General features: G+C 40.8%; 1 protein-coding gene across 1 annotated transcript in view; it reads right to left on the reverse strand.

The window, feature by feature from the left end:
- OBI1 (ORC ubiquitin ligase 1) overlaps nt 1-26706 on the reverse strand; it is a 41898-nt gene extending 15192 nt beyond the window's left edge. Inside the window, exons 1-5 of the mRNA XM_043998245.1 lie at nt 26532-26706; nt 16434-16569; nt 13854-13945; nt 11335-11577; nt 4292-4380 (exon numbers count right to left, since the gene is read on the reverse strand). Of these exons, the coding sequence (XP_043854180.1) occupies nt 4292-4380; nt 11335-11577; nt 13854-13945; nt 16434-16569; nt 26532-26603 (632 nt within the window). The 5' untranslated portion in view covers nt 26604-26706. The remainder of the gene's footprint in view (nt 1-4291; nt 4381-11334; nt 11578-13853; nt 13946-16433; nt 16570-26531) is intronic.
- Nucleotides 26707-27014: the final 308 nt, after the last annotated feature.

Below are 27014 nucleotides of genomic sequence, written 5' to 3' on the forward strand. Positions count from 1 at the left end.
GTCTGAGGCCGGATTTGAACCCAGGTACTCCTGAATCCAGGGCCGGTGCTCTATCCACTGCGCCACCTAGCTGCCCCCAGGCATTCTTGATAAAAAGACCAGAGCTAAATAGAAAATTGGACATTCAAACACAAGACATAATAAAAAGGGAAACATGAAAGATAGGTGATAAGGGATTCAATAAGGTTACATTGTTTACATTCCTATATGCAAAATGATACATGTAACTCCTAAGAACTTTATCATTATTATGATAGTTAAAAGGACATAGAGAAAGGGCATGTGTGTGAGTCAACTGTGTTGGGATGATTTCCACCACCCTCCCATCACACACAAACACACATTCACACACAAAAGAAGATGGGGAGGGGGAGAAGGGGAAAAGGAAAAGTAGAATGGGGAACTTTTTCTCACATCAAAGAGGTGTACAAGGAAGAGCTTTTTTAGTGAAGGGTAAAATGGGGAGTGGATAATGCTTGAACCTAATTTTTATCAAGTGGGTATAGAAATCTACCTTATCCAATCAAGAAATATGAAGGAGAAGGAAAGGGGATAAGAGAAAATGGGGGAGGGGGCAAGGGAGGGCAGAGAAAGGGAGGCAGTGGTCAGAAGCAAAACAGACTTTTGAGGATGGACAGGATAAAAAGAGAATGATAAACAGAAGAAAACTGGATGGAGGGAAACAGACAGTTATCATAACTGTGTATGTGAATGGGATGTGCTCACTCAAAAAATGGAAGCAGACAGCAGAATGGATCAGAAGAACCCAGAATCCTACAATTAACTATAGTCATGCTTGAAATAGAAATACACACATAGAGTTAAAGTAAAGGGCTGGAGCAGAATTTATGATGTTTCAGCTAAAGTAAAAAAGACCAGAGTAGCAATCATGATCTCAGAAAAAGCAAAAGCAAAAATAGACATAATTAAAAGAGATAATCAGGAAAACTACATTTTGCTAAAAGGTAACAGACAAGCAATGATGTGATATCAAAAACTTGCACAGCAAGTTTTGTGATAAAGGCCTCATTTCTTAAAAATATAGGGAACGAAGTCAAATTTATAAAATAAGAGCCATTCCCCAACTGATAAATAATCCAAGGATATGAATAAGCAATTTTCAGAAGAACTCAAAGCTATCTATAGTCATATGAAAAAATGCTCTAAATCACTACTGGATTAGAGAAATGCAAATTAAGAACTCTGAGGTACCACCTCATACCTATCACAAATGACAAATGCTGGAAGGGATGAGGGAAAATAGATATACTAATGAACTGCTAGTGGAGTAGTGAACTGACTCAAGCATTCTGAAGAATAATCTGGAACTAGGCCCCCAAGGGCTATAAAACTATGCTTTGACCCTAAGCCTGTATCCCAAAGAAATCAAGAAAAAGGAAAAGCACCTACATGTACAAAAATATTTGTAGCAACTCTTTTTGTGGTGGCAAAGAACAGGAAATTGAGAAGATACTCATCAATTGGAGAATGGCTGAACAAGCTGTGGCATATGCTTGTGATGATGTACTATTCTGCTAAAAGAAATGAAGAGGGGAGGTATTTCAGAAAAACATGGCTAGACCTATATGAACTGATGCAAAGTGAAGTAAGAAGAACCAGGAGATCATTGTACACAGTAACAGTTATGTTGCAATGATGATCAACTCCACGAGGCAGCTAGGTGGCTTAGTGGATAAAACACCAGCCCTGGATTCAGGAGGAACCGAGTTCAAATCTGGCCTCAGACACTTGACACTTACTAGCTGTGTGACCCTGGGCAAGTCACTTAACCCTCACTGCCCATCAAAAAACAAAACAAAACAAAACAAAAAAACAACCAAACAAAAAACCCCAAACATATAGACCCTTTGGGGGTGTATGGATCCCAGGTTAAAACCCCCCTACTTAAAGGAATGTTTATACTCAATCTCTCAAGCCATTTTCTCCTTTTAAATTTATCATCTCTAATTTTTATTTACTTAAGCTCCTTCATTTGGAAATGGAAAAACACGTAAGGTTCAACAGGTAAGACGTTGCAAAAACAGCAATCAAAACCAGAACATCACACCTAGACCCATAACCAAGAGGAAAGAAGGCCCAGAAGATGCCTCAGGAGACACTCACTGAATAGACACATAAAAGGAAAAATGTGGGTACTTTTTGTTTGGTTTATAAAAAGACCCTCTTATCCATCCCAAGGAAGGAATGGCATTTTTATCTTCTTGTTCTTGACCATACAAAAAGAGAACTCTCTCCTCAGATGAACCAGACCTGGGTATTTTCAGCTGTGGTCAGCTGCTTTTCTGAATCCCAGTAGGTTTGGAGATGCAGAGTAAACAAGGCTATAAATCAAATGCAATGCATTTAATACCTCAATGCATTGCAAATTGATCTGTAATACTGTTGAGTTCAAGTCACGTTTCTAGTGAGACATGTCACATTAAGAGGAAGAGAGGGAGAAAAGAAATTCAAAGTCCTGTTGTGTTTGGTTCCAAAGACTACTTGGCTATTTAAGAAGCATGGCCAGATTTCCTTCAGGTGAGATTCTTTAGATTCTTGGTAATTTATCAAGTTGGCGCCATAGATATTTAAAAGACACAGTTCTCATAGCTGACATTAGATCTGAAATATTTGGTGGGCAACTTTTCAAGGAATAAAAGCTGCAAAATAGCTTGACTTCCATTCAGTGTGTTGTGGGAAGTAGCTAATGGACAGCCATTACTTTGACTGAAGGGGAGCACTGCCAATCAATGATCATCACTGAGATCCAAGCCACCACATAACAACAACAACATTTCCTAATCTTATTTCACTCATTTGTCAAAGTGGGACATTATCCCAACCGAGGGGAAGAAAAATGGAGATGGGGAGTGGAAGGGAAGGAACTATTTAAAAGTAAAAGCTCTGCTCCTGTCTCTACTGATAATTGAGCTTGGCCGTGGATAATTACGGCTCCCTTCTGCCATTTCCTGATACCACACTTGGCTTTCCTGGAGGCAACACTTTCTCTTCTCCAGCTGACAAGCTAGGCTATTTCTGGCGGGATAAATTTGCTTTGTCTCCCGTCTGCTGCCTTGTCTTTCTTCCTAATGGGGAGAAGTGAATGCTAGTGGTTTGCAGAGCGTCAGGAGTCCTGGCCTGCTAACCTCAGAGATGGCACCTGACTTCTGGGAGCTCAGTAGCCTCTCCCTTGAAACTTCCTTCCTAAAAGCACTGAGACCCTCATGAAAACAAGAAGTAGAAAGTACCCTCTTAACTATATTCTTTCTCCCTTCTTTCCCTTCTTAAACCATAGTCCTGATTTTTCTGTCACCACTTAAAATGGAGAGTTAAGTGCTCTCCCAGTTAAGGGATTCTTCTGTTACAATATTTTGTCATTCAGCTAGATGGTATATGGGACAGCACATTCAGAAGAAAGGAACAGCTAATTCTAGAGTGCAAAATCAGTCCTGAATCTGATGAACTGTCCTCCACATGCCTCAGGAAATATTGCAGGCGATTGCCTGTACTTTGGTATTATATACTTAAAATGTAAAACAGAAAAAAAAGGTTACCCCTTTGCAGGCCATGTAAAACCATCCTTCATCAGAGAAGAGGAAGATAAACTTCTCCAGAATGAAATTCTTCTTTGAAAGATTATGGCAGTTTATTCAGACATGACTAATATGTAGGTTTATTTAGTTAACTATAGTTTGTTTTTGTTTTCTTAAAATATAAGTAGTGGCAATGGAATGACCAAAAGCCTTTGGCTGAGACTGGGATTTTACTCATCAGAGTTATGCATTTGAATATTAGACAGACAAGAATATTAGGACGAGCATGCATGTTTAAATGAAAAATCCACAGTCCAACACACTTCCCAATATGCCATAATGGCCCCCATGAGCTGACTGAAGAGAGTAGTAGATTTGCAATGAGTAGACCTGGTTGAGACTCCCTTTAACTCAGACACCTGGGGGGAAGCATTTCATTTCACTGAGACTCACTATCCAGAATGGTGAATTGTACCTTCATCACCACAAAGTCAGCCAATCAGATGATGAATTTTCTCACAGCAATTGAAAAAGACCATTTCCTAAGAGGAAACAGACTATGAGATGGACTAAGATGGAACTGAGTTCATGGAGTATATAACCATTCCCAGACTCAATAGGTTCTTCAAGTTCTTACTGTTGTGAGGATCAAGTGAGAAAATGTGCAAACCACCTTATATGCCCTAAAGCTCCAAGTGGCAACTATAATTACTGCTTTCAGCAAATGCTGAAGCATGTTTTGTAAATAAAATACATACTTTTGGGGTGATCTGTTATCAACTTCAGCCTTCAACCGCAAGTTCTCCCTCAGCAGGCCACCATTTTCCAATTTTAGCTTCTTATTTGCCTAAAGAAAGAAAGTGAAACATAATAAAACACAGTAAGTCACCTGTGATGTTTTTGTTTTTAAAAAGACACCAGAAAACTACCTGCAAGAACTGTGTCCTCACAAACAAAGCCATCAACGTAAAATCACCACTGAGAATTGTTTTTGGAGATTCAACAGGACATATTTTATTCATATTCCCAAAATACAGAGCAAATCTCCTACTGAGGGAGAAGAAAACCACGGTGTGATGTTCATTAGCACAGGGTTATTAAGGGAATGTCATAATGGCAAAGCCATGTTTGTTTTCTTTTCTTGTTTTTCAATGTGACTTAATACTTTAAAGCATCATAACACTACCACGTGCATGTATCAGCAGGATTAGTTCTGAAGGATTCTTTTTCCTTCAAACAACAAGATTGTCTTTTTAAAAATTTGTTTGCAGAAAAAGTTTTCCAGGAAAGATCTATCCAATAGGCAATATTCCTTGCTGCCCAACTAGCAGCGTGATATGGGGCAAGTCACTCCCCCTATCTATAAAAGGAGAGGGTTGGCATGGATGGCCTCTAGGGACCCTTTTGGCTCTCAGTCTAAGACCCTATGACTGACTCGATAAACTGTGACCAGAGGCTTCAGGAGGAACCCTCTAGGAGGGAAAGAAAGCAAGGCAGAACAGAAAGAAAGACCACCTGATTTGATTCAAGTCAGAAGATCTACTATCCTTGAAACCCTGGACAGGAATGTGACTCTACCTAAATAATTTCACACCATTCTGTCTCAGTTGCCTTGTCTGTAAAAAGAAGGTTTTGGACTCAAGAAGAACATATGCTCTCAAATGACTGAACCTAGATTCCAATCTTGAAATCTGACAGTTATGATGTGACTTTGGACAAACTGAAGCCTCGATGAGCCTTAATTTTCTCAAAATTTAAATGAGGAAATTGGATTAGATCACCATTGAGCTTCTTTCCAGCTCTAAAGCTAAGACTCCATGACACAAAACATTCAATTAATATGCTTTCTTATTTAAATCTTATAATGTTCTTGAAATACCAAAAAAAACCCCACTCATCTCAAGAGGAGAAATTCAAGATTTGGAGTGCTTGTTTCCAGTTTTTTGTTTTGTTTTTGCAGGCAATGGGAGTTAAGTGACTTGCCCAGGGTCACACAGCTAGTAAGTGTCAAGTGTCTGAGGTTGGATTTGAACTCAGGTACTCCTGTATCCAGGGCTGGTGCTTTAACCACTGCACCATCTAGCTGCCCCATTTCCAGTTTTAGAAAAACAAAAAGACAACTTTTTTTCCTTTTTTTTTCTTTTTTCCAGAAGTGTGATGGTCAGCATGGCTGAAAGAATAGAGAACTGCCCTCTTGAGGCAGAAGACCAAGGTTCAAGTTCTTCCTCTGACAGGCCCTGACTGTATGACCTTCAGCTAGTTAATTTCTCAGTGACCCCACGAGGAGAGGAAGGGGGAAAAAAGGAGGGTGACACATTCCTTTAAACAAATGAGATATTTGTAACATCCATAAACTGACTTTCTAGGGCCTAAATCAATGTCAAGCTGGAAACTAAGCTTTGGACCCCGAAGATTTACATATTCCCTGAATCTCAGAGTTGGAAGGACCCCACCCTCTAGAGGTTATCTAGAAGTGTTTAAGCTTAACCTTTTTTGTGTTACAGACTCCCCTTTGGCAATCTAGCAAAGCTTATGACGTTTGTTTCAGAATGATTTTTAAAAGCCTAAAGTAAAATACATAGGATTACAAAAGAAATCGATTATATTGCCATAGCTATCGAAATATTAAAAATAACAAGTTTTCAGAGCCAAGGTTAAGAACCTTTGCTCTATACAGACCTGTACCTACATAAGTGTCTTTCTCTACCAGAGCCCCAGCAAGTGACCATCCAGCATTAGCTTGAAAACCTCTAGTGAGTGGGAAGCCACTAAAGCAGGAGGCTGGACCCTGCACACTTTGGATAGCTCCATGACCGAGTTTTTTCTTACCTAAAACTAAAATCAGCCTCTATCTGCCCCACACGTGGGCAAGTCACTCAATCCCCCTGGGCTTCAGAGGTGCCTTCCAGCTCTAAACTTAGGATTTTATGAACCTCTGACCTTCCTCCCACGGCTGCTTGAGATGTCCTCTGGGGCCCAACATAAGATGTCCAATCCTTCTTACACAAGACATCTCCTCAAACACTTATAGACGGTACTCATTTCTCTTCCCCACCCCCAATTCCTCCTTTTAATTTTATATGGTCAAAATCTGTGAAGATAGCTCTGCCACCAGCAAGATATATTAAATAAGCCTTGAAGAAAGTATTCCGAAGCCGTCTGTGTTAAAAATTACAGTAGGCTCACAAAAGTTACAGGTCCTCTTCTGTATCCAATATTCCTAATTCTCCTAATCAGTCCCTACCTCCTACTACATGTTATATTTTCTCTGTCTCATTCCTCCTTCTCACCCCTACCCAAGGAATACAAATCCCCAAAATGATCGAAGAAATGAGCAATGATAAGAAGGGGAGAGTCATGGACAGTTAGTTCTTTTAGGCTTAGAGATAGATTTTTCCTTAGGCCTATACTTGTTTCTTTGGAGCACTGGACACCTGTTTATCTGCCTAGCTATAAACCAATCAGTACCACTGAGGGTTAATTCATTAAGTGACTGATAAACACCATGACCTACCCTCCAAAGATACAGAGAAAGCCATTTACTTCCTCATATGCACAGACAATGAATTAAGTTCTCAAGCATGGCACCGCGGAGAGAAGCACTTAGCAAATGCTTTTTGATGATGCTGACAAGCTTAAATTAGAAACTAACTCGTTTAATTTCTTTCTCCCACCCCCTCACTACGGCTCTATGCTGTGACTGGGACTTCTCACTGGCTTGGTATCAGTTAACTCTCAGAATGGGCTGCTCTTCTCCCTTCCTGACTCAAACCTGCTTCTCCCATAAGACCATCTCAAATTAAGGCTGTCCCCCAAACAACACCACGGTGTTCCAAACCGAATCTTTACATCTTCATGCACATTATTTTGATAAAAAGGCAGAGATTTCATTTTCTATTTTCTATTTCCTCCCGTCTACCCCCACTCCCCAAAACAACTTAGTAATTTGCATAGACTCTGGGTCTTTATTAGGACAGGGATAGGGAATGGGCCTGTGATTTCATTGATGCGGGGAACTCTTGGCAAGTCAGCATCTTCTCAGTAATTCATGGTCTAGCCTGGAGCAGAGTTGTCAAACTCAAACAGAAACAAGGGCTACTAAAGCCTACATAAAGATCCCTGTGGGCCATATACTGACTTAGAAAACCACATGTTTCTATATTTCTTTTTTAATTAATACATCTTTCTGAATCTGTTCAGGCCATGCTTGGGAGTGCCGTGGTCCTGTGTTTGATACCTCTGGCCTAGAGCACTGAAAGGTTGTTGCTGTTGTTATTGTTTGTTCTTCGCTCCCAGAGGACCATAGCAGCAGAGTGATGTCTTGACTTGCACTGGATTGGATTTAAGTGAGGGAGGACTGTACAAGGTCACCAACCTCACTCTCTCCTCCAGAGCCATCTGGGTCCAGTGGCAAGATAGAGATCAGAATGACTGAAGATGGCCCCTGATGTTTTGAGGCAATTGGGGTCAAGTGACTTGCCCAGGGTCACTTAGCTAGTAAAGGTAAGTGACTTGAACAAAGTCACCTGGCCAGTATGTATCAAAGAAGGGTCCTGATGCCAGGCTGAAGGCCAGCCAGATCACTACTAGCTAAGGTACACTGCCTGTCTCTTAGGTCCTCATTAACTACCTAAAACAGTTTTGAGGTCTTTCCCGCATTCAGAATGGCTTTAGGTCCACAATGGCTTAATGGATGAACATTAAACAAACAGGGAGGACCAAGTATGCTATGTATGTGTTTCTTTTAATAAAAAGTACAAATAATGGACCTGTTTCCTGAATATATCCCATAAACACAAATATTTAGTGCAGGAAATATAATGAAGGATAAGAAAAGTGAGAGAGCCTAGATGCAGTTTTACTGTCTGCTGTCACCAGTAGGGAATGGTCAGTGAGCAAGTCAGTGGATTGTAAGACCACAGCTGCCACTGCTTCATCTTTTTTTTTGTTCCCTCCTCACGCAAAAAGCCCCAAGATGTCGACTGTGCAGTCAATGCAGAGTTTTAAAAACACATGCTCCCCCCTTACAGCTGAGGCACACTCAGCGTGATTATGTCTGCAGGCCCTTTTCTCTGGAAGCAGTAAATTCCCTTCCTTTCATCTTGGGCACCAATGCCTCAAGAAAGCATATCTTCTGTATGTGAGTATATGGTGATAACTGGGTTACAACAGCTCGAGGCCAAGCAGGCTAATGGATTTAGGCCCTTTTCTGCTCTCTAAGCCAAACCTAAGGTCTCATCTTTAAAATTTCATCTGGAGCTCTTTGGCGATTGTAGGAGGAGGAGGCTGATTCAGAAAGTCAATGTAAGGAACAATGGCCGAACACCTAACACATCTAATCCATGCCAACACCACCATTTCAACTCATGGGAGTGGAGCAGGCCTCTGTGGAAGAGGTGGCAGACTGGGGGTCAGTTCTGAAGTTCAGGTTCATTTAATACTGTACTGCATCTACTGTGGCAGACTTTGAAATGGTCACAAAGTCTCTTAGGGCAAGTCTGAATCTAAGAGAATACTGATTTTGCTCCTGACGATGTGGACTTTACTATTACACCTCAGTTTCCTCCTTACCTTGGAAGATTCCTCCACCTTCCTACCCACTCCTCCCATTGGTTAGTTCCTACCAGAAGCTTCATTTTGAGTAAATGCCCGGGCCAGCTGTCCTCCATGCCTCTCCCAGCAAAGCTCCTGACTCTGTACACTGTCCCCATGCCTCTGCAGAAGAACCTTTTCTTCTCCCCACTCTCCCATCACCCCTACTTTTCATCTCCCTTTTTGTGTTATCTTTCTCTATTCTCATCTAAGCTCTCTCAAGGCAAGGACTGTCTTTCTCTTTGCTTGTATTTGTATTCCCAGTAGGTAGTACAATGACTGGCACATAGTAAACAAATATGCCTGTTGACTTGACTGACAAATAAATAGCCTAGGGCAAAAAGGTGAGGATGGGACCTGAGTGGCAACTGGAATGTAGCCAGGACAAAGCGTCATCCGGCGCCAGGAGGCAGACCAAGAAGAAACGAGTAAAAGCTGGAGAAGAAGTTAAGTTTGATTTGTAGAAAACTTCCTAACAATGTTTTTTAAAGACTAGACCTGTGATTTCATTAGTATAAGGAATTGCTGGTACGGAAACTACTTCACCAACACAGATCTACACCTGTTCTGAAACAAGAGCAGGAGGAAAGTTTTGGGGGGACAGTCAGCAACGGGCGGCAGAGGCAGCCCTCAAAGCCATTGCTCCTGACTCCAAGGCAGGCTTTCTATTCATTACCTTATGCTAGCCTGTGTCCAAAGCAAGACCAAAACCAAAGCCAATCCAAAGTAGGAGGTTGTGTGCGTGCCCGCCCTCAGAGCAGAGCTAAAATGGGGAACTTGGATGGCCACTTAGGGGAGACAATGCAGAGGAAATGTCCACAGAGAGCTTGGAGCAGATGGCCTCTGAGGTCCTGTCCAGTTCCAAGACTACAATGCTACACCCTAGGCAACTTTCACATGGAATAGCCCCGGGATGAGAGGGAGACTCAAGCTCAAATTCTGAGATAAGAGTTCCTGGCCTACAAAACTCACTAGTTCTGTGACCTTGGGCAGGCTGCCTGGATTGGAGCCTCAGCTTCCTCCTCTGTGAAGTGGGGATGCTACCACTTGTATTACCTACCTCACAGGAGTTACTGTGAGGATCAGATGAGAAAATTTATATGTGATGCTTTACTATTTTACAGAGGGGGATATATATATATATATATATATATATATATATATATATATATATATATATATGAAATTTATGTATAAAATTTTACATTTATAAAATATTTAAATGTAAAAAGACACGCACACTGCTTATGAGACTAAAGAGAGTCAGAGGAAGAGAGGAATCTACCTTTTACATGTCTTACACTAGTCCTGTATGATTCTGGCAGGCACTTAGCCTTCCTGGGCCTTCATTTCCTCATCAGTAAAATGAGAGGAATGAACCAAATGGCTTCTGAGGTCCCTTCTAGTTTTAGATCTTCGAACCTACGTATACAAAGCACAGGCCCATGTAGACTTCTTTTTTCTTAAGTGACAGTGGTGGAACAAAACCCAGCTACCACCCTCTCACCTGATACCACTTTCCCAAATGAGGACCCAAGCTCTAGTACAACCTAGAAGTTTCTCCAGTGATGACTATGAACAGAAATGAGATTTTCTGAGGCTCAGATTTAGAGCTAGAAGGGATCCAAGAGGTCCTCTAGTTCAACGCCCTCATTTTACATATGAAGAAACAGAGGTCCTTTGACCTTGGCACTAGGCAAAGATCACACAAATAATCAATATCAGAAGCCACCTCTGGGGTCACTGTTCTGTTCTCTATGCTAGTAAGGGAAGCATGGAATAGAAATAGAATAGAAAGGCTAGCCTTGGAGAAAAAAAGACCTGGATCCTAGTTGTCCCCTTCCCCTTCCCCTTCCCCATCCCCCCTGCCCCCAGCTATGTGATCTTGGGCAAGTTACTTAACTTCTCAACATCTCAAGCAACAAAGACTCTAATTTGCAGAGCAGGTTATCTGACTTCGTATAAAAACTTAACTCACTATTAGGTGACCACATCAATAAAATAACAAGAACAGGTCACAAAGAAGGAAAGGGGGGAAAAGGAGCTGTAGGTTTTTCTTCTTTGGGTTCTTTTAAGTACTTTTCAGTAACTTTTCTCCATCACAAATGGTTTAATAGCTTTACATGATATGGCTTCGGATCTGCCATGACAATCTCCAAGAGGAAATCTACCCCATCCCAGGATTCAGCAAGACTTACACATGGCTTACCTCCTTGAGCTTGTCCACATCATCTTTCACTTTTTCGTATATGTCGTGAGCTGCCCGCAGCTTTTTTTTCCATTCGGCCACAGTTTCGAGAGGAGGCTGACTTCTCTCCTCTGCAGCCGGCCGCCTTTCTTCATTCTGGCTGACCAGGGTCAAAGGATCCAGAACAGACTTCAGCTGTGACTCCAGACTGAGGTTCTTCCCTCGAAGCTCTTCCACTTCCTTCTGCAGGCATTCTATTTCATCCTTGGCAAAGACAAAAGGAGAGACCATTCATCAAGCCAAAACATTCCAAAAGCTCAGATGTACACAGAAATCCTGAAATGCCATGAAAACATGGCAAGATCTAAACAAAAGACTCAAGGGCAGACAAGACCTTGACATTTCAGAATCCTTTCCCCGGCCAGGAGCCCCAAGTTCAGTGGTACTTTTCAAAATTTGAATTGGCAAATTATCACCTGAGCTGACTTTGAGACAACCCAATTTGAATTTGTGATTTCAAATAAAGGATTTCAATTCTTTGATCTTATAGATAACATTAATGATCTGTTACTCTGGCACGAGTTTACACTCAACCCCCAATTATTTTTCAATACAGTGACATTGGCCTCCATTGCTATTCCTTGAACAGGTCACTCCATTTCCAGACTGAGCAGTCACTGGTTATCCCCCATGCCTGGAACATTCTCCCTCCCTGCTGATCATTACAAGTTCATTCTGTACATAGCTTGCATGGAAACAGCCGTTTGCATATTGTCTCCCCTGTCAGACTGAAGGCCCTTTGAGGGCAAGGACTGTCTTGCCTTTCTTTCTTTGTATTTCCAGTGCCTAGCACACAGCAGGCATGTAACAAATGCTAGCTGACTGACTGCATTCAGCCTCTGAAGCACAAATGTAATCATGACACTCCCTTCTCAGCGATTCCATGCTGCCTCCAGGATCAAATACAAATGCCTCTCCTTGGCATTTAGAGTTCCTCACAATCTAGCACCGATCTACTCTTAGTCTGAATTCCCCTCACACACTCTCTTTTCCAGCAAATTGTCTTCCTTGCCACCTACTGTCCATGAGGTCATGACTTCTGCCTCTGCACACATCCCTCATGCCTCCTCATCTCTGCCCCCTGACACCTCAATCCCCACTCAAGGCTCAGCTCAGGAACCCTTTCCACATAAGGCCTTTTCCCCTCCATATAACCAAAATCATCTGTACATAGTTTGTATTTACTTATTTTTGTACACAGCATAGAAGGAAAAAAGTTCCTTCAGGGAAGTGATTGTTTTCACTTTTGTCTTTGTATTTTGCCTACACCTTAGCACAATGTTGCCCCAAAGCAGATGCAAAATCAAATTGAATCGTGTTTGTGTGTGTGTTTTTTAAAGTTAGATCTCTAGCATGGAAACAACTTTTAATATAAAAGAATAGTCTCAGAAAATATGGCTTTACAGATTTCCTGGGGGGGGGGGTGAGGGGATGGAGGAGGGTAGAAGTTCACTAATAAGCATTATATACTCATAGTCATGTCTAGTGTTTTTGAAACTTTTGCCTCTAAAGTCTCCCGCCCAGAAATAGGAGGGACAATCTTCTCCATTTGCCTCTGAATTTTCACTTCTGAAATAACATGAATAGGATAAATAACTTTTCTGGTAGTTTTTTCTTGAATGCCATTTTTAAATGAACAGCTCAAACATTCCAGGCATTCCAAACATTAAATGACCACCCTCTGAATTTAGGCCTGGGCAAATGATCCAAGACAATCCCAAAGAACTAATGATGAAGCATATGATCTGCCTCCAGAGAAAGAACTGTTATTGTTTGAATACAGACTGAAGCATGCCTTTTTTCACTTTCGTTCATTCTTTTCCTTTTGAGTCTCCTTGTATAAAATGACTAATATGGAAATGTTTTACATGATTGCACATGTATAATCTATATCTGATTGCTTACCATCTGGGGGCGGAGGGAGGTAAGGATAGAATTTGGAACTCAAAACTCTAAAAGAGACCCCAAATGTTTAAAAATTTTTTAACATGTAACTCGGGGAAAATAAAATATATTAACTTAAAAGAAAAAGAAAAGCAGTCTCTAGAAACTTACTCTGGAAAGTGCTTTGCTCTAAATAAATATTAAGTACTAATATTACTCTTACTACTACTAAAAATAATAGCAAACAAATAAAACTGGCTTATTCTGCTGCCACACTCAGAGTATTTCCACCTCCCCTATGGACTTTCTTCCACTATGGGTGGTAAGAATGGAAAAAATATTACTAACATGGATGGATGATGAGAAATTATTTCCTAAAAAGGAAAAGTACTGCCATCAGGAAGTTATTGATACTATGAGAGAAGTGGACAATTTCATTCTGTTCCATTGAAGGCATGATCTTTTGCCTCAACCAGACCACTGCCACCATTTTCTTCAGCATGCCCAGTTTTGTCTTTGGGTGCTAAGCCTAGGGTGATACCTTGGATAGAGCAGATATTTAAAGGAAGCCTTGTGTTGGGAGTGGATTGAATTACCTCATATTCTCGATGAAGTAACTCAAGTCGAGTTTTCCGGAGGTGCTTTCTGACAGTGTGGCTAAGCATAGGTTCACTTTCACTTGTTCCTCCTAAAAAAAAAAATCATTTTTAAAAATTTTGCAGTCTAGCAGAAATGACACTGAAGAGTAGAATTCCAGTAATACCCACACCTCCCCTTTCTCATAACCTTTAATAATAATGGTAGTGACTGGATTGTATAAAGCATTTTCAAGTTTACAAAGAACTTTATCTACATTATCTCACATGGGCTTCACAACACCTCTGTGGGACAACGGAATGGGCAGCAGATTTGGAATCAGAAGATCTGAGTTCAAATCCCAAATCTGTGAAGTACCACCTTCGTGACCTCTGGCCTGTCATTTAATGCCTTTGAGCTTTAGTTCTTCATTTGTAAAACGAGAGCTGACTTAGATGGTTCTGAAAAATCCTTGCAGCTCTAAACCTAGGATCCTGTAACTAGCTCTACAGATTTTTTGTATGTCTTATCACCCCCAATTTGCAAATGAAGATACTGAAGGTCCTACATGTTGCTAGTAGCCAGGTCTTCCTGACTCCAAGTCCAGCACTCTATCCATTAGGATGCACTGGCTCTCCCTTTCACCCATGCTACTGGCCCCCAGACCAACAAAAGCATTTCTACCCCAACTTTGGAAGAACAAACTTTAGAGCAAGTGGTGAATGCCTCCTTCACTCTAAGAAAGCGTCATACTAAAAGCAGTATCATACATACATGGGTAATTGCCTCAAGGACAGGGACTGGGATTCTATTACACATCATATACATTACATTCTTGAGCACTTATCAGGTGTTAAATAAGAGTAAAACCAATTAGCTCCTCAAACTTGCTTGGCTATTGGTAATACAATTGAAAAGATTAATGTCTGCTTTCATGCAGTATGCTAACAAACCAATTAGAATGGATTAAGAGTCACCACATTAATTGTAAACTCAGAGTGACTTGTTACAAATACACTCAAAATAAATACTCTCTAAAAGATGTTAGCTTACCCTTGCTTCTGTCCTATTCTGCCTTGCTATTTTCTATTTCACAGTAGAGAGGACGAAGATTTCTTTTATTTAAGGAAGTTTTATTTCATAGTACCTGATGCCTGTGGTTCCTTTATAATCAAAGACCTATTAGCACTGATTAAACATTCCCCTGAAATGATACACACTCATGCAAGGTGAAATAAAATGCTCTGAATTTGTACAAAAATTCTTTGAAGACTAGACTGTTGTTATTTTACCTTTCAAAGGTCACTTTATTAAAGAGAGGTAGAATCATGAGCTGTTCATTATAGGCAACAAATCATAGGTAACAAAAACAAATAACCATGGAGCCCAGTAATGAGGTCCCTTTCTCTCCCGGTTTCAATACAATGTGTTTTTTTTAATGACAGATGAATCTCCTATATTATCACTTTGACTGTCACTTCTTTGCTCAAAAACCTTCAATGGCTCTTCACTACCTAAAATATAAAAAAATCAAAGTTCCTTAGTCCCTACACAGTCAATACTTACCTTTAGAGTTTTAGCTGACTTTCTCTGAAAGAACACAACCTTAATATTTTAGTGTTTGTTCATACAATTCTTTCTTCCTCAAATAACCTATGCTATACTTCCACCCACTGAAAGAGCAAGGCAGCATAGAGGATAGAGCACCAGACCTGAAGTTAGGAAGACAGGTTCAAATTTAGACTCAGACTCTTACACACACACACACACACACACCCATAATAACATTAAATATATTTCTGCATTAGTCATGTTATAAGAGAAAAATCAGAGCAATGATGAAAAACCTCAAAATAGAAAAACAACAGCACTAAAACCAAAAGAAATAGTATGGTTCATTCAGCATCTATACACCACAGTTCTTTTTTTTTTTTTCCCCTGGATTTGGAGATCCTCTTCTGTCATGAGTTCCCTCCAAATCTTCTGTACCATTGCACTGGTGAGAAGAATCTAGTCCATCACAGTAGATCAACACACAATGTTGATGATACTGTGTACAATGTTCTTCTGGTTCTGCTCATCTCACTCATCATCAGCCCATGCAAGACCCTCCAGGTTTCTCTGAACTCCTCCTGCTCATTGTACAATAGTATTCCATTGCATTCATATTTGGTTGTTTTTTTTTATGGGGCAAGGAGGGTTAAGTGACTTGCCCAGGGTCACACAGCTAGTAAGTGTCAAGTATCTGAGGCCATATTTGAACTCAGGTCCTCCTGAATCCAGGGCCTGTGCCTTATCCACTACACCCACCTAGCTGCTATCTCCCATTCTACTAAAGTCACACATTCAGTCCCTATTATCACCCAAAGTGCTTAGCAAATGTGAGAAGTATTCAGTAAATGTTTGTTGATCATTTGATATTCAACAATGATAAACAAATGATTCATATTTGGGTATGACAACATCTAGAAAACAATGCTGTAATATACTCACTTTAGTCTCTAGCTAAAATACATAACCAAAATTGAATCATACATATGCACATATACAGATGTGTATATCTGTATATGTGTGTATATGCAAATATTTAGCGCCCTTACCAATAATCTCCTTGCAAGGATTTTCGGGGGTGATGGGGACACGGCAAGCTGGGCACTGGCTATTGTTCTTCAACCATACATCGATACAAACAGAACAGAAGACATGATTGTTGATGCATATGACAGGATGGCGGACCTTTAAAAAAAGTTACATTGCTTTAATATCTAAGTTCAGAAATGCAATCACAATTCCAATTTCATTCATTCATTCAAATCTCTATTAGGTTTTAAATTATCCCAATTATTCTTGTCCAAGCACAGGTACTGTGCTGCCAAGGAATTATAAAGAAGCTGCTTCTACCAAACATGCTGTTCCTTACATATATGAAATTGACTGAAACCACCAGACACATATCCTGCAATCTCTGCCTTACAAAAAGTATGAAGAGCTTTGTTCTGTGGCTAAAATCGTGGCCAATAAGGCCTGTGGCTCTTTGTTCACTGATACATAACAATTTATCTAAAGCCATTTCCTCTTCAGTAAAATTTACTTCCAATTCTGATTTTCAACCATATGCTACAGAATCAATGAGTGTTAAACAATGAAACAATACAAATTAGGAATACAATTTTCTAAATGTTAATATGATCTAGGTGATACCATGACCCTAAATCATTAAATGCCTCTCTGAATCCAGAATGCCACAGATCAAATTAAAAAGATACAATTTACTCCTCTAGTGAGATAGGCTGGAAAGAGTTTAGGACTGGGTGTTGATGAAGTTCAAATCAACCCTCTTCTCTCCTTCTGTATTGTTTTACTGGGCAATCTTATCAGCTCCCACTATTCTATTATCATCTCTATGCTGATAAACCTCACATTTGCTTGTCCAGCTGTAGCCTCTCTCCTAACCTTCCAGACTTAATCATCAGACATTCTAAACTAGATCTTCTGTAGACATCTTCACCTCAAATTATCCAAAACTGAACTTATTATCTTTCCTTCCAAGGTCTCATCTTCCAGACTTTCATCACAATCCTCCAAGATACCCAGGCTCACAACCTCAACTCTCCATCAACTCTATCATCCTCAACTCTACTTTCAACCCCCATATCCAATCTATAGTCAAGACCCATTGATTTTGCCTTTAAAACACCTCTTAGCTAAATCATCCCTTATCTAAACCAAAGTACCGAAATAGCAAGTTGGTTGGTCTTTCTGCTTCAAGTCTCTCTCGACTCCAGTTTAACCTTCTCCTTAGCTGTCAAATCAATATTCCTAAAGCAAATATCTGACCACGTCACCACCCTATTCAATAAACTCCAGTGGCTCCTCCTTGCCTCTGGGATCAAATACACAAATATTCTACTTGGCTTTCCTAACCTGCCTTCCCAATTCTAATCTGACACCTGGGACCCCACACATCCTCTGCGATTCATCGAAACTGGCTTCCTTTTTGTTCCTCAAACAGGTCACATCTCCAGACTGAAGTCATTTTCACTGGATGCCCTTATGCCTGGACTGCTCTCTCCTCATCTCTACCTTCTGACTTCTCTGGTTTCCTTCAAATCTCAGTTAAAATCCTCCCTTCTATGAGAAGCTCTTCTTGTTCCCTATTAAATGCTAGTGCTTTCCTTTTGTTCAATACTTTCACTATGGGGCAGTTAGGTGTCCGAGTGGACAGAGCACTGGTCCTGAAGTTGGGAGGACCGAAGTTCAAATCTGACCTCAGACACTTACTAGCTAAGTGACCCTAGGCAGAAATGCTTATTGGCTGACTGACAGCTCTTCTTCTCACTATCTGCATGACTCTGGACAAATACAAATCTGTGCCTCAATTTCTTCATCTGTAAAATGAAAGGGAAAGGAGGTGATGAACTAGATCTCTTCCAGACCCTGTGATCTTTGTGTTCTTATAATGAATGCTTAGGAATAATAAGAACACAGGCTCACAGGATTTGGAGCTGGAGCAGGAAGGCACCTTAGAAGCTGTCTAGTCATCCTTCCTATTTTTACAACTGAGGAAATTCAGGTCCACAATCAGGAAGTAACTTGTCCACAGTCAAAGAAGTAATCAGTAATTAGTAATCAACACAGAAGTAATCAACTCAGAAGGCTCTTTCTAGTAAATGACTGCCACCACCTGAACTCATTTACTCAGACAGATGCAATGGGTAAGTGAAGAGCGAGAGAGTCCTGTCACTTGCAAGCTATGGGGAATTGTCCTCAAGTCTGAATCCCATTTGATGAGTTGAAAGAACTAGGCACCTTGAGCTTGGAGAGAAGACTTGTAATAGTTGGTCATTTCTGTTTTCAAGTATCTGAAAGGCCTGGCCTTGTTCTGTTTGGACTGGGGGCCAAAGCTTTCTTTGGGGTGGCCAGGGTGGCCTTTTCTTTTTTCTTTTAGGGTGTTATCTCCCCAGTGCCTAGCGCATTGCCCTACACAAAGTATTGAATAAATGCTCAACAAACAGAAATTCCCCAGAACTTTTATGATCTAGATAAACATACAGAAAGATAGATCTCCAATATATAAAGCAAGCTCCCCCAAACAAGAAAATAACGAAGTAAATGGGAAATTAGCAGAGAAAAGAAAAGTGCAAAACAAAGAAAAGGGAAGCTATGTTACCAGGACCAAAGTTTTCAAGTACAAGGCAATTAGACGCATTTCCTTGTCTCAGAGGAAAACCAGAAGCTTAAGAATAATCTACCGTTCCCTTAGCTACATGCCAGTAGTTTAGAATGAAGCCACAAATCTGTACCCTGCTCTTACACGTTCTCAAAGGTACAAGTTTCCTCTCAACAGACAGCACACAGACTTTGGAGAGTAACATTCCAAAGACTGAAATGTGGCCCCTTTCAGAGTACCATTTTCCTAATGCAGCCACTTTTAAAAAGTACCAATGTTTTGGTCAAGCCCATTAACACAAGGGAAACAGAAAGCAGAAAGGAGTGCTTGGTGAGTGGTAGATCTGGGGTTTCCTCCAGAAAATCATAATCCTAACAAAAGCAGCTCATCTAATTGTCCAGGCCTGAGGAAAATGAGTTAAGAAAGGAATTGCCTTCTCTCTGCAGCTTCAGAGAGATAATTTCCTTTTAAACGAACACATACAGCATAGGTTTTTGTTTGTTTTGGGGGGGAGGGTTGCTTTGCTTTGATTCCAAACACAATGCTCTGAAAGGGGCCTTAGAGTCCACCCAACCTTCTACCCCCATTTGACAGTAAGGAAACTGAGTCCCAGAGAGGCAAAGTAACTGAGGTCACATGGCAGCAGTACAGGGATAAGCACCCAGGTTCTCTGATTCCATGATTCTCTATTCTACTAAATCTACCAGCCTCTGTGAAGCATGGGCCTAAGGTAACTTCCTGAGAGCATTCTCAGTCTGAAAAAAGCCATGTGCACTGCTAAATCAGTGATGAGGTGTAAGTCCTTTCACTTCACCTGTCAAATCAGCATAGCATAGACAGAGGGAGAGAGGCTGCCATGATTGTGAAGGGTCATTTACATTTTTAATGTTGGAAGGAATGATGCACACCTATTGCTACCAGTTCTGTATCATGCATTTATTTTGTAATAATGTACTCTAGTCAACAGTTTTAACAAAGTTTAGGAGAGCACAAACTCAGCAATGAGAAGTATCTTAAGTTCCTGAAACAAGTTAGCCACCATTTTTAATTTAAAACTAACTTTTATAAATTCAGGCTCATTTAAAATTTAAATGATCCACAATCTTCTCTTAAGTAGCCCAGTGCCATTCTCAAAAGAGAGGCAGTACTTTTCACTGTCTGCATGCCATCTACTCCTAAGGGTTCAGAATCTCATCAGTTGAACCCCAAATTTATTTCTTCAGTCCTAATTTCTTTCCAGAACTACAAATGGCATTTCTAGCTGCTTATTGTATATCTCTTCTTAATGCTCCACCAGTAATTTATACCCAATAGATCCAAAACCAAAATTACTTTCACTCTTAAACCAGTTGCTCTTTCTGACTTGCCAATCTCTTTGAAAGGAGCCACCATTTTTTCCATCACCCAGAAATCTTTGATTTCTCCCCCATAGAATCTATTATTCCTCTGCTATCTCTCAAATAGGCCACCTCTTTTAGAATACCACCAAATTGAGGCCCAAGACTTCCATACCCCTCTCTCAGACTCCTTTAACAGCTTCCTTCCTGGTCTCTCCACCCCTTTTCAGTGTTCCTATCTAACCTCCAGAGCAGTACCTGACTCATCCTCCTGATACACAGCTCTGATTATCTTTAAGGTGATCAGAGATAATGAAATTGGGACTTGGGCTCATATCTTGACTTCCTCAGGTTCTTCATCTGTAAAATGAGAGGGATGATGAAAATGCCAACAGACATACATTTTCAGGAATGGCCTATGAGAATTTGTTTTGCTAAATAATAATTATTAAAAATAATAATAGTCCAGCTGTACTACTTAAGAACTCAGATGTGATATGAAGCAGACCCAGTACAATAGGATTATCACCTCTTTTTTTCTAGAAGCTATGCATCCCTTAATGTCATCCAAGATTAACTAAGCTTTTTGGCTGTCATAGTAGTGAAAATAATAATGCTTAAGGCTGATATTTATATAGCACTTTAAGGTTTTCAAAGCACTTTACAGATGTAATTTTATTTGATCTTCACAACAACTGGGAGGTGGGTGCTATTATCACCATTCCTATCTTTCAGGTAAGGAAATTGAGGCTAAGAGCAGTTAAGTGAGTTGGCCTTACTGTCACATGACTAGTACCCAGGGTGGGATTTGAATTCAGGGAATTCCTGAATCCAAGTCTAACACTCTTATTTATTCTGCCAAGCTGCCTCTCTTTTTAGGCAAAGTGCTATGGAACTATGTCTCCTCATCTTATATTTGTGAAGTCAATATTCTAAACCCAATTATATGACTTTTCATTTATCCCTATTGAATTTCATGTTATTAGATTCAGTCCAATGTTACAGCCTGGCAAAATCTTTTTGGATCCTGGCTTACTCATCCAGTGTGTTAGCCAGGCCTCCTTGGCACTGTATCCTCCTCTTCAAATCTTATTAGGATGTCCTATATAGCTTTATCCAAGGCACTAAAAAGAAATGTTAAATGATACAAAGCCCAGCTCAGATCCCTGGGTTACTCTACCAAAGTCTACTTTCCCAGGTGACACAGAACTATTAATGACTATCCTTTGGGTCTGAACTAACCCTATGGTCATCTAGACCACATTTCTTCACCTTGTTCCCATCAGACCAGACTATATTCACTTTCGCCATGTCATCTCTGTACTTCTGTTTATGTTATTCTTTGAGCCTAGAACATCCTTGCTACTTATCCTTCAGCACTCAGTTAAAAATGCTACTTCCTTCATGAAGGTTCCCTATCTCACCATTCCATCCACTGGAAATGATCCTTTCCCAAAACTCTTAGCACTTTAACTATACCTCTCTTGTAGTCTATCATGTGCTGCTGTTACGTGATGCTGGGAAAATACTCATTTTATCATTTATGATCAAATATTACATTTTAAGTTTTTCCAGGAGACAACTGAAAGAACTTTTCGGAAAGAAAAAGGATGGAACACTCCCAAAAGGACTGTTCTCTGGTTCCTAACATTTTCTCATCAATGTGCCTGTTTTTCAAGATAAACTTCCAACATGGCTTGGACAAGAATTGTTTGTTTTTTTGTTCCTTTGTTTGTTTTTGAAAAACCACTTCAGTTAGCAGCAGGGACCCTGTGATGGAGACTTGGGAGTATATAATCTACAACTGAGTGAACCAAGTAAATTACTTTATCCTTCTTTGTTTCAGTTTCCCATTTTTACTAATTGTTTTTACTAACATTACTAATGTGCTCTTCCAACATCAAGAATATCATTGTGATAAAAATTCTTCAGAGTCTGTTAGAAGTACAAGTATGAAATATTTTCAACATATAATTTTCAAAAGGCTACTGAATTCATGGGCTTAATAAAAATGTCAAAGGGGATAACAGTCCACTATATTTTTTTTTTTTTTTAAATGGGGCAATGGGGTTAAGTGACTTGCCCAGGGTCACACAGCTAGTAAGTGTCAAGTGTCTGAGGCCGGATTTGAACTCAGGAACTCCTGAATCCAGGGCCGGTGCTTTATCCACTTCGTCACCTAGCCCACTATATTCTTCATTGGTAAAACCACATCTGGAGAAGTGTTCCGTTTGTATTGCCCTAATCTCTAAAATTCTAGGATTCTAATCCTGATACTTTAAGGAATCTGTGAAGGAGGAACAGCTCAAAACCTACTCCAATTCTTATCATCCTTAGAAGCCCAAAGCCCATGCAAAGAGATAACATCTTAGTCTTGATTAGAAAGCTGGAAATTCCGGGTAATTAACAACTGTTAGAATAGGACTCATAAAAGGAAAAGAAGGGAATGCAATGACACCTGCATATCTGGCCACAAGGCTACTAATAATTTTTACCAATAGTTAATGAACTTGATAGCTTAAATTAAGATTGATTAGAATTTTTAGATAACACCTGGTAGAGAAGCTATACTCCCCTCATCTGTGTAAAAAACATATGCAAGTGTTTAAAAAATAGGGAGAACAGTAATTAAATGTTGAACATTTAGGCGAACTGCTAATTTTGTTGAATTTAGTTGAAATGCTAATTACAGCAATGTCATAATAAAATTTCTAAATGCCGTTGGAGGCCTTCCAAACAAAATTCTAGATTTGAACCAAAAGACATACTAAATCAATCCAAATTTCTTCTGACTTCTATTTTTTCTTCATTGAAATTTACCTGAATGGTTTACAATGTCAGTGTCTTCCAAGTGACAAGTAGTTTAACTGTTACATGAATCTATGGTAATAAAATATACCAAGAAACAATGCTAGATCTCTATCCTTTAAGATAACAATGTTTGCCTTAAAAAAGCATAGTCCAAGGATGTGATAATAATGGTGGACATTTCAAAAAGGAGTGCTGGAGTGTCACTGTTGGTGGAGATATTTTGCTGACATGAGATAGATACCTCTCTTGAGCATACCACACAGGCAAGAACCTATGTATGAATGGCCCTCAATTTACCTGATTACTTAAACACTGGTAAACAAGGGGTGGGAGGAATATAGTTATTTCAGGTTGGAATAACCATTGGATATGAGCTCCCTGATGGCAGGAGCTGTCTTTTGCTTCTTTTTGCACTTAATAAATGTTTATTAATTGGTAGATGCCAGAATTGCTGGGTGCCTTCACAACCATGATACTCCTCCAGTACCCAATGGATTAGTAGAATGGGGTGGGAGAGAGAATAAGGATTAAGAAAGGCCTGGAGTGGCTTCCTGGCTATTTAAAGTAGAGTATACTGACTGCCAAGAGTGCTGGCTTTGAAATAAAAATTGAGCTTCAGATCCCACCTCTTCTACTTATGACCTGTGTTACCTCAGGCAACTAAGGTATCCTCTCTTGGCCTCAGTTTCCATATCTATACAATGGATATAAAAGCACCTGCCTCAACAGGCTGTTATGAGAATCAAGTAAGATAATGTAAAATGTTCAACAAACCTTAGTGATTCTATAAATGTGCAATATTATTATCATGAGACTAGATTCCTCCAATATTCTATGCTTGCAGGACCTTGCATAGATGAACTGGCTATTCTAATGCCAGTAAATTCATCCTGCAGCCACTCTGAAGTGCAAGCTCTCATGAAATTAGCTTCAGCCCCACCTATTAACTAGGGTCCAGATGAACAGTGACTGAAGAAGGGCTGCTTTAGGTTCTAAACTATGCTGCCTTGGAAACCCAACCACCTTGTCATCTGCTCAGTCAACTTTTCTCTGGCTTCCTTCCTTCCAACTCAAATCCTAGCTTCTACAAAAAGCCGTTCTCAATCCCTCTTAATTCTAGTGCCTTCCGTTAATCACTTCCCAATTTGTCCTACGAGACTGTGAGCTCCTTGAAGGCAGGGCAATGTCTTTTGCCCCCCCCCTTTTTTGTATCCCTAAACACTTAAGTGTCTGCCACATAGCAGGCCTTTAATAAATGCTTACTGACTGACTGGCTTTTCTCAGGAATCTAATATAAAATTATACCACAAACATAGATTTTGAGCAGAGTAACTGAGATTCTGAGTTCACTACAGATACAAAAGCCAATGTCTAGACTTTAGCAGTTATTAGCAGATTGGTTCCCACACAGGTGCTCCCTGTTTAACTGACCCATAGCAAGGTTTTTCAGCATATTTGCAAAATAGCCTAATGAGTAAAATAAAACATGATGCAAAATTAAGAAAACAATATTTCTCATGCTGTTTCAGCTAAACTTTAATTTCCGATGTAAGGAAATTACATCATGACTACTTTTACTACCGTTAAATGGTATGGGGCCTTTCTCTTTACTGTCAAAGGCCTTAGTTGTGCTTGCATACACACCCATTCTAAGGTGACCCAAGTCAGTGGGAATTTTACTTCTATCCTTCACTTAGCTGGATGACTTTGAGGAAGTTATATAACTTTGTTAGGCCCAGGTTTCCTCATTTAAAAAATGGGTATAAAAATAACTTGCCCTACCCTACTTCAAGGGATGGTTGTTAGGACCAAATGAGATGATTAATGCATTTTTGTGAAAGCCCTCTATAAAAGTTTGTATCATTGTTCCCTGAATGAAAGAATTAAAGGCTAGAATTAGCTTAATAAATAATGAATGATAACCATTAAATCCTCACCCAAGGTTTTTCTAGAAAGACTGATCTAGGGGAGCAGGAGAGCACCACAATCTGGGTTGACAGTGAGCTTGCATGGCCTAACTTTGAGGTTTCAACAGCAGTTTCACTAATTCTCTATGGGAGGGGTGGTGAGTAAAAGAATCTATAAAAAGACCTACAAATCACTGACACGAACTGGTGCCTTGCACATAATAAGCCCTCAATAAATATATGGCTTAAACAGTCTTTACAAATCTGACGGTGAGCTTACCAGGCCTCACTGTTGTTTAAACTGTAGTTTCAAAAAGTCTGTATATAGGCTGAGTGGCCCTGAAAAATTTGACAGTGAGCCTGCGTGGTCTAACTTTCTAGCGTAAACTGCAGTTTCACAAAATCTGTATTTGAAGGTGAAAAGACAGATATTCAAATCATTGACGTGAACTGGTGCTTAGTACACAGTAAGTAGTCAATACATATATGACTTAAATGGCCTTTAAAAATCTTACGGCGGGCTTGCATGGCCTAACTTTGTGGCTTAAACTGTAGTTTCATAAAGTCTGTGTTTGGATTTGGGGAGTGGGAGAAAAGATAGATCCGCCTATCATTGGCATGAACTGGTGCCTTGTATACAGGAAACACTCGATAAATATATGACTCGAAGGGCTTTTCAATTTTTTAAGGAGGGGAAAAGAAAGAGGAAAAGGAGGTGGCTTAAAAACATTAAAACGTACTGATCATATCTACCTTGTTGCACAAGGGCATTTACTGAATCTCTTAGAGGTCTAGAGTATAGAGAGGCTCCTCCACATTTTAGAGAAGGCTTATGATTGAGTACACCACGTAAGGGGCTCCTTTTATTTATTCAGGATTTACGCTTTGAACCTAAAGCCATTCTTAATTTTTAAAAAAATCGCGAAAAAGCCGAGTTAAAAACCAATGCCTCCAGCCCCAGGTCGGGGTGGGGGTGGGGTGCAACTGACCATTGTTATCTCGTGCACCCGGACGTTGATTAGCATCTAGATTAACGAGAGCCACAATCCCGGCCCGGGCTCGTGCCCACGCCTGGGGGGAGGCGGGGGAGGGCTGGCGGCTTCCACGGGGGAGGGCCACATTTTGCAGCCTGCCCCCCTTCCGCGTACACAAGCTGTCGCCCACGCGAACCGGGCCCGAGAGGGTGCCGACCACGCTGCCGGCTCCATCTGCGTCCGCAATCCCGGGGACCCCCGTGCTCCAGAGCCCCCCAGTTTTCCCTCCCTCCCCGAAACATACGCCCCCCCCACTTCTCTTCTTCACACCCACAGAACATCCCCTTACGGAAATCCTCCGCTGATGGGCACCGGCTCGGCTCCCCATGCCCCCCCCAAATCCGCTGCCCTCCTCGAGAATCTCGGCCGGCGTCGGCTGGGTCCCCCCCCACCCCCACCCCAGGCGCCTCCGCGGGCCGCACAGCCTCCGTTCCATTACCTTCCCCAAGCAAATGTGGCACGTGATGGGCAGCGTGAGAGACAAAGTAACGTTCTGAATGTTCTGAGCCATGGCCGCGTTTAGAATCCCGCCAACACGGAAGTCCCACCACCCGCGGCAAGCCGCCAGCTCCGGCCGCCGCGGCTCCCGAGCGCTGGAAGGTTCGGGCTATGGCGGCTCTTCGGGGCCAAAGCCTTCTCTAAGCCAGGAACCGAAAACGCGCTTCTGAAACGTGGAGCCGGCGGGAGGGGGGAAGGAGGGAGGAGAGAGAAGAGGGAGAGGGAGTTTCCCGCCCTACCCTTCCCCCCCATCCCGGGAAAATGTAAAAGCGATAAAGATCCAGGGGGATGAGCGGAGGGGTGTTGGGGGAGGGGACTAAAGTACTAGTAAGGGAACGTGGAGGAGATGCCGCAAGCTTACGAGAAAAGACTGAAAGGGAGAAAAGTGAAAGGAGGAAAAGTGAGCGTAGGGGTTTTAACCACC

This window comes from Dromiciops gliroides, chromosome 3, assembly GCF_019393635.1.
Source record: "Dromiciops gliroides isolate mDroGli1 chromosome 3, mDroGli1.pri, whole genome shotgun sequence".
Classification (NCBI taxonomy): domain Eukaryota; kingdom Metazoa; phylum Chordata; class Mammalia; order Microbiotheria; family Microbiotheriidae; genus Dromiciops; species Dromiciops gliroides.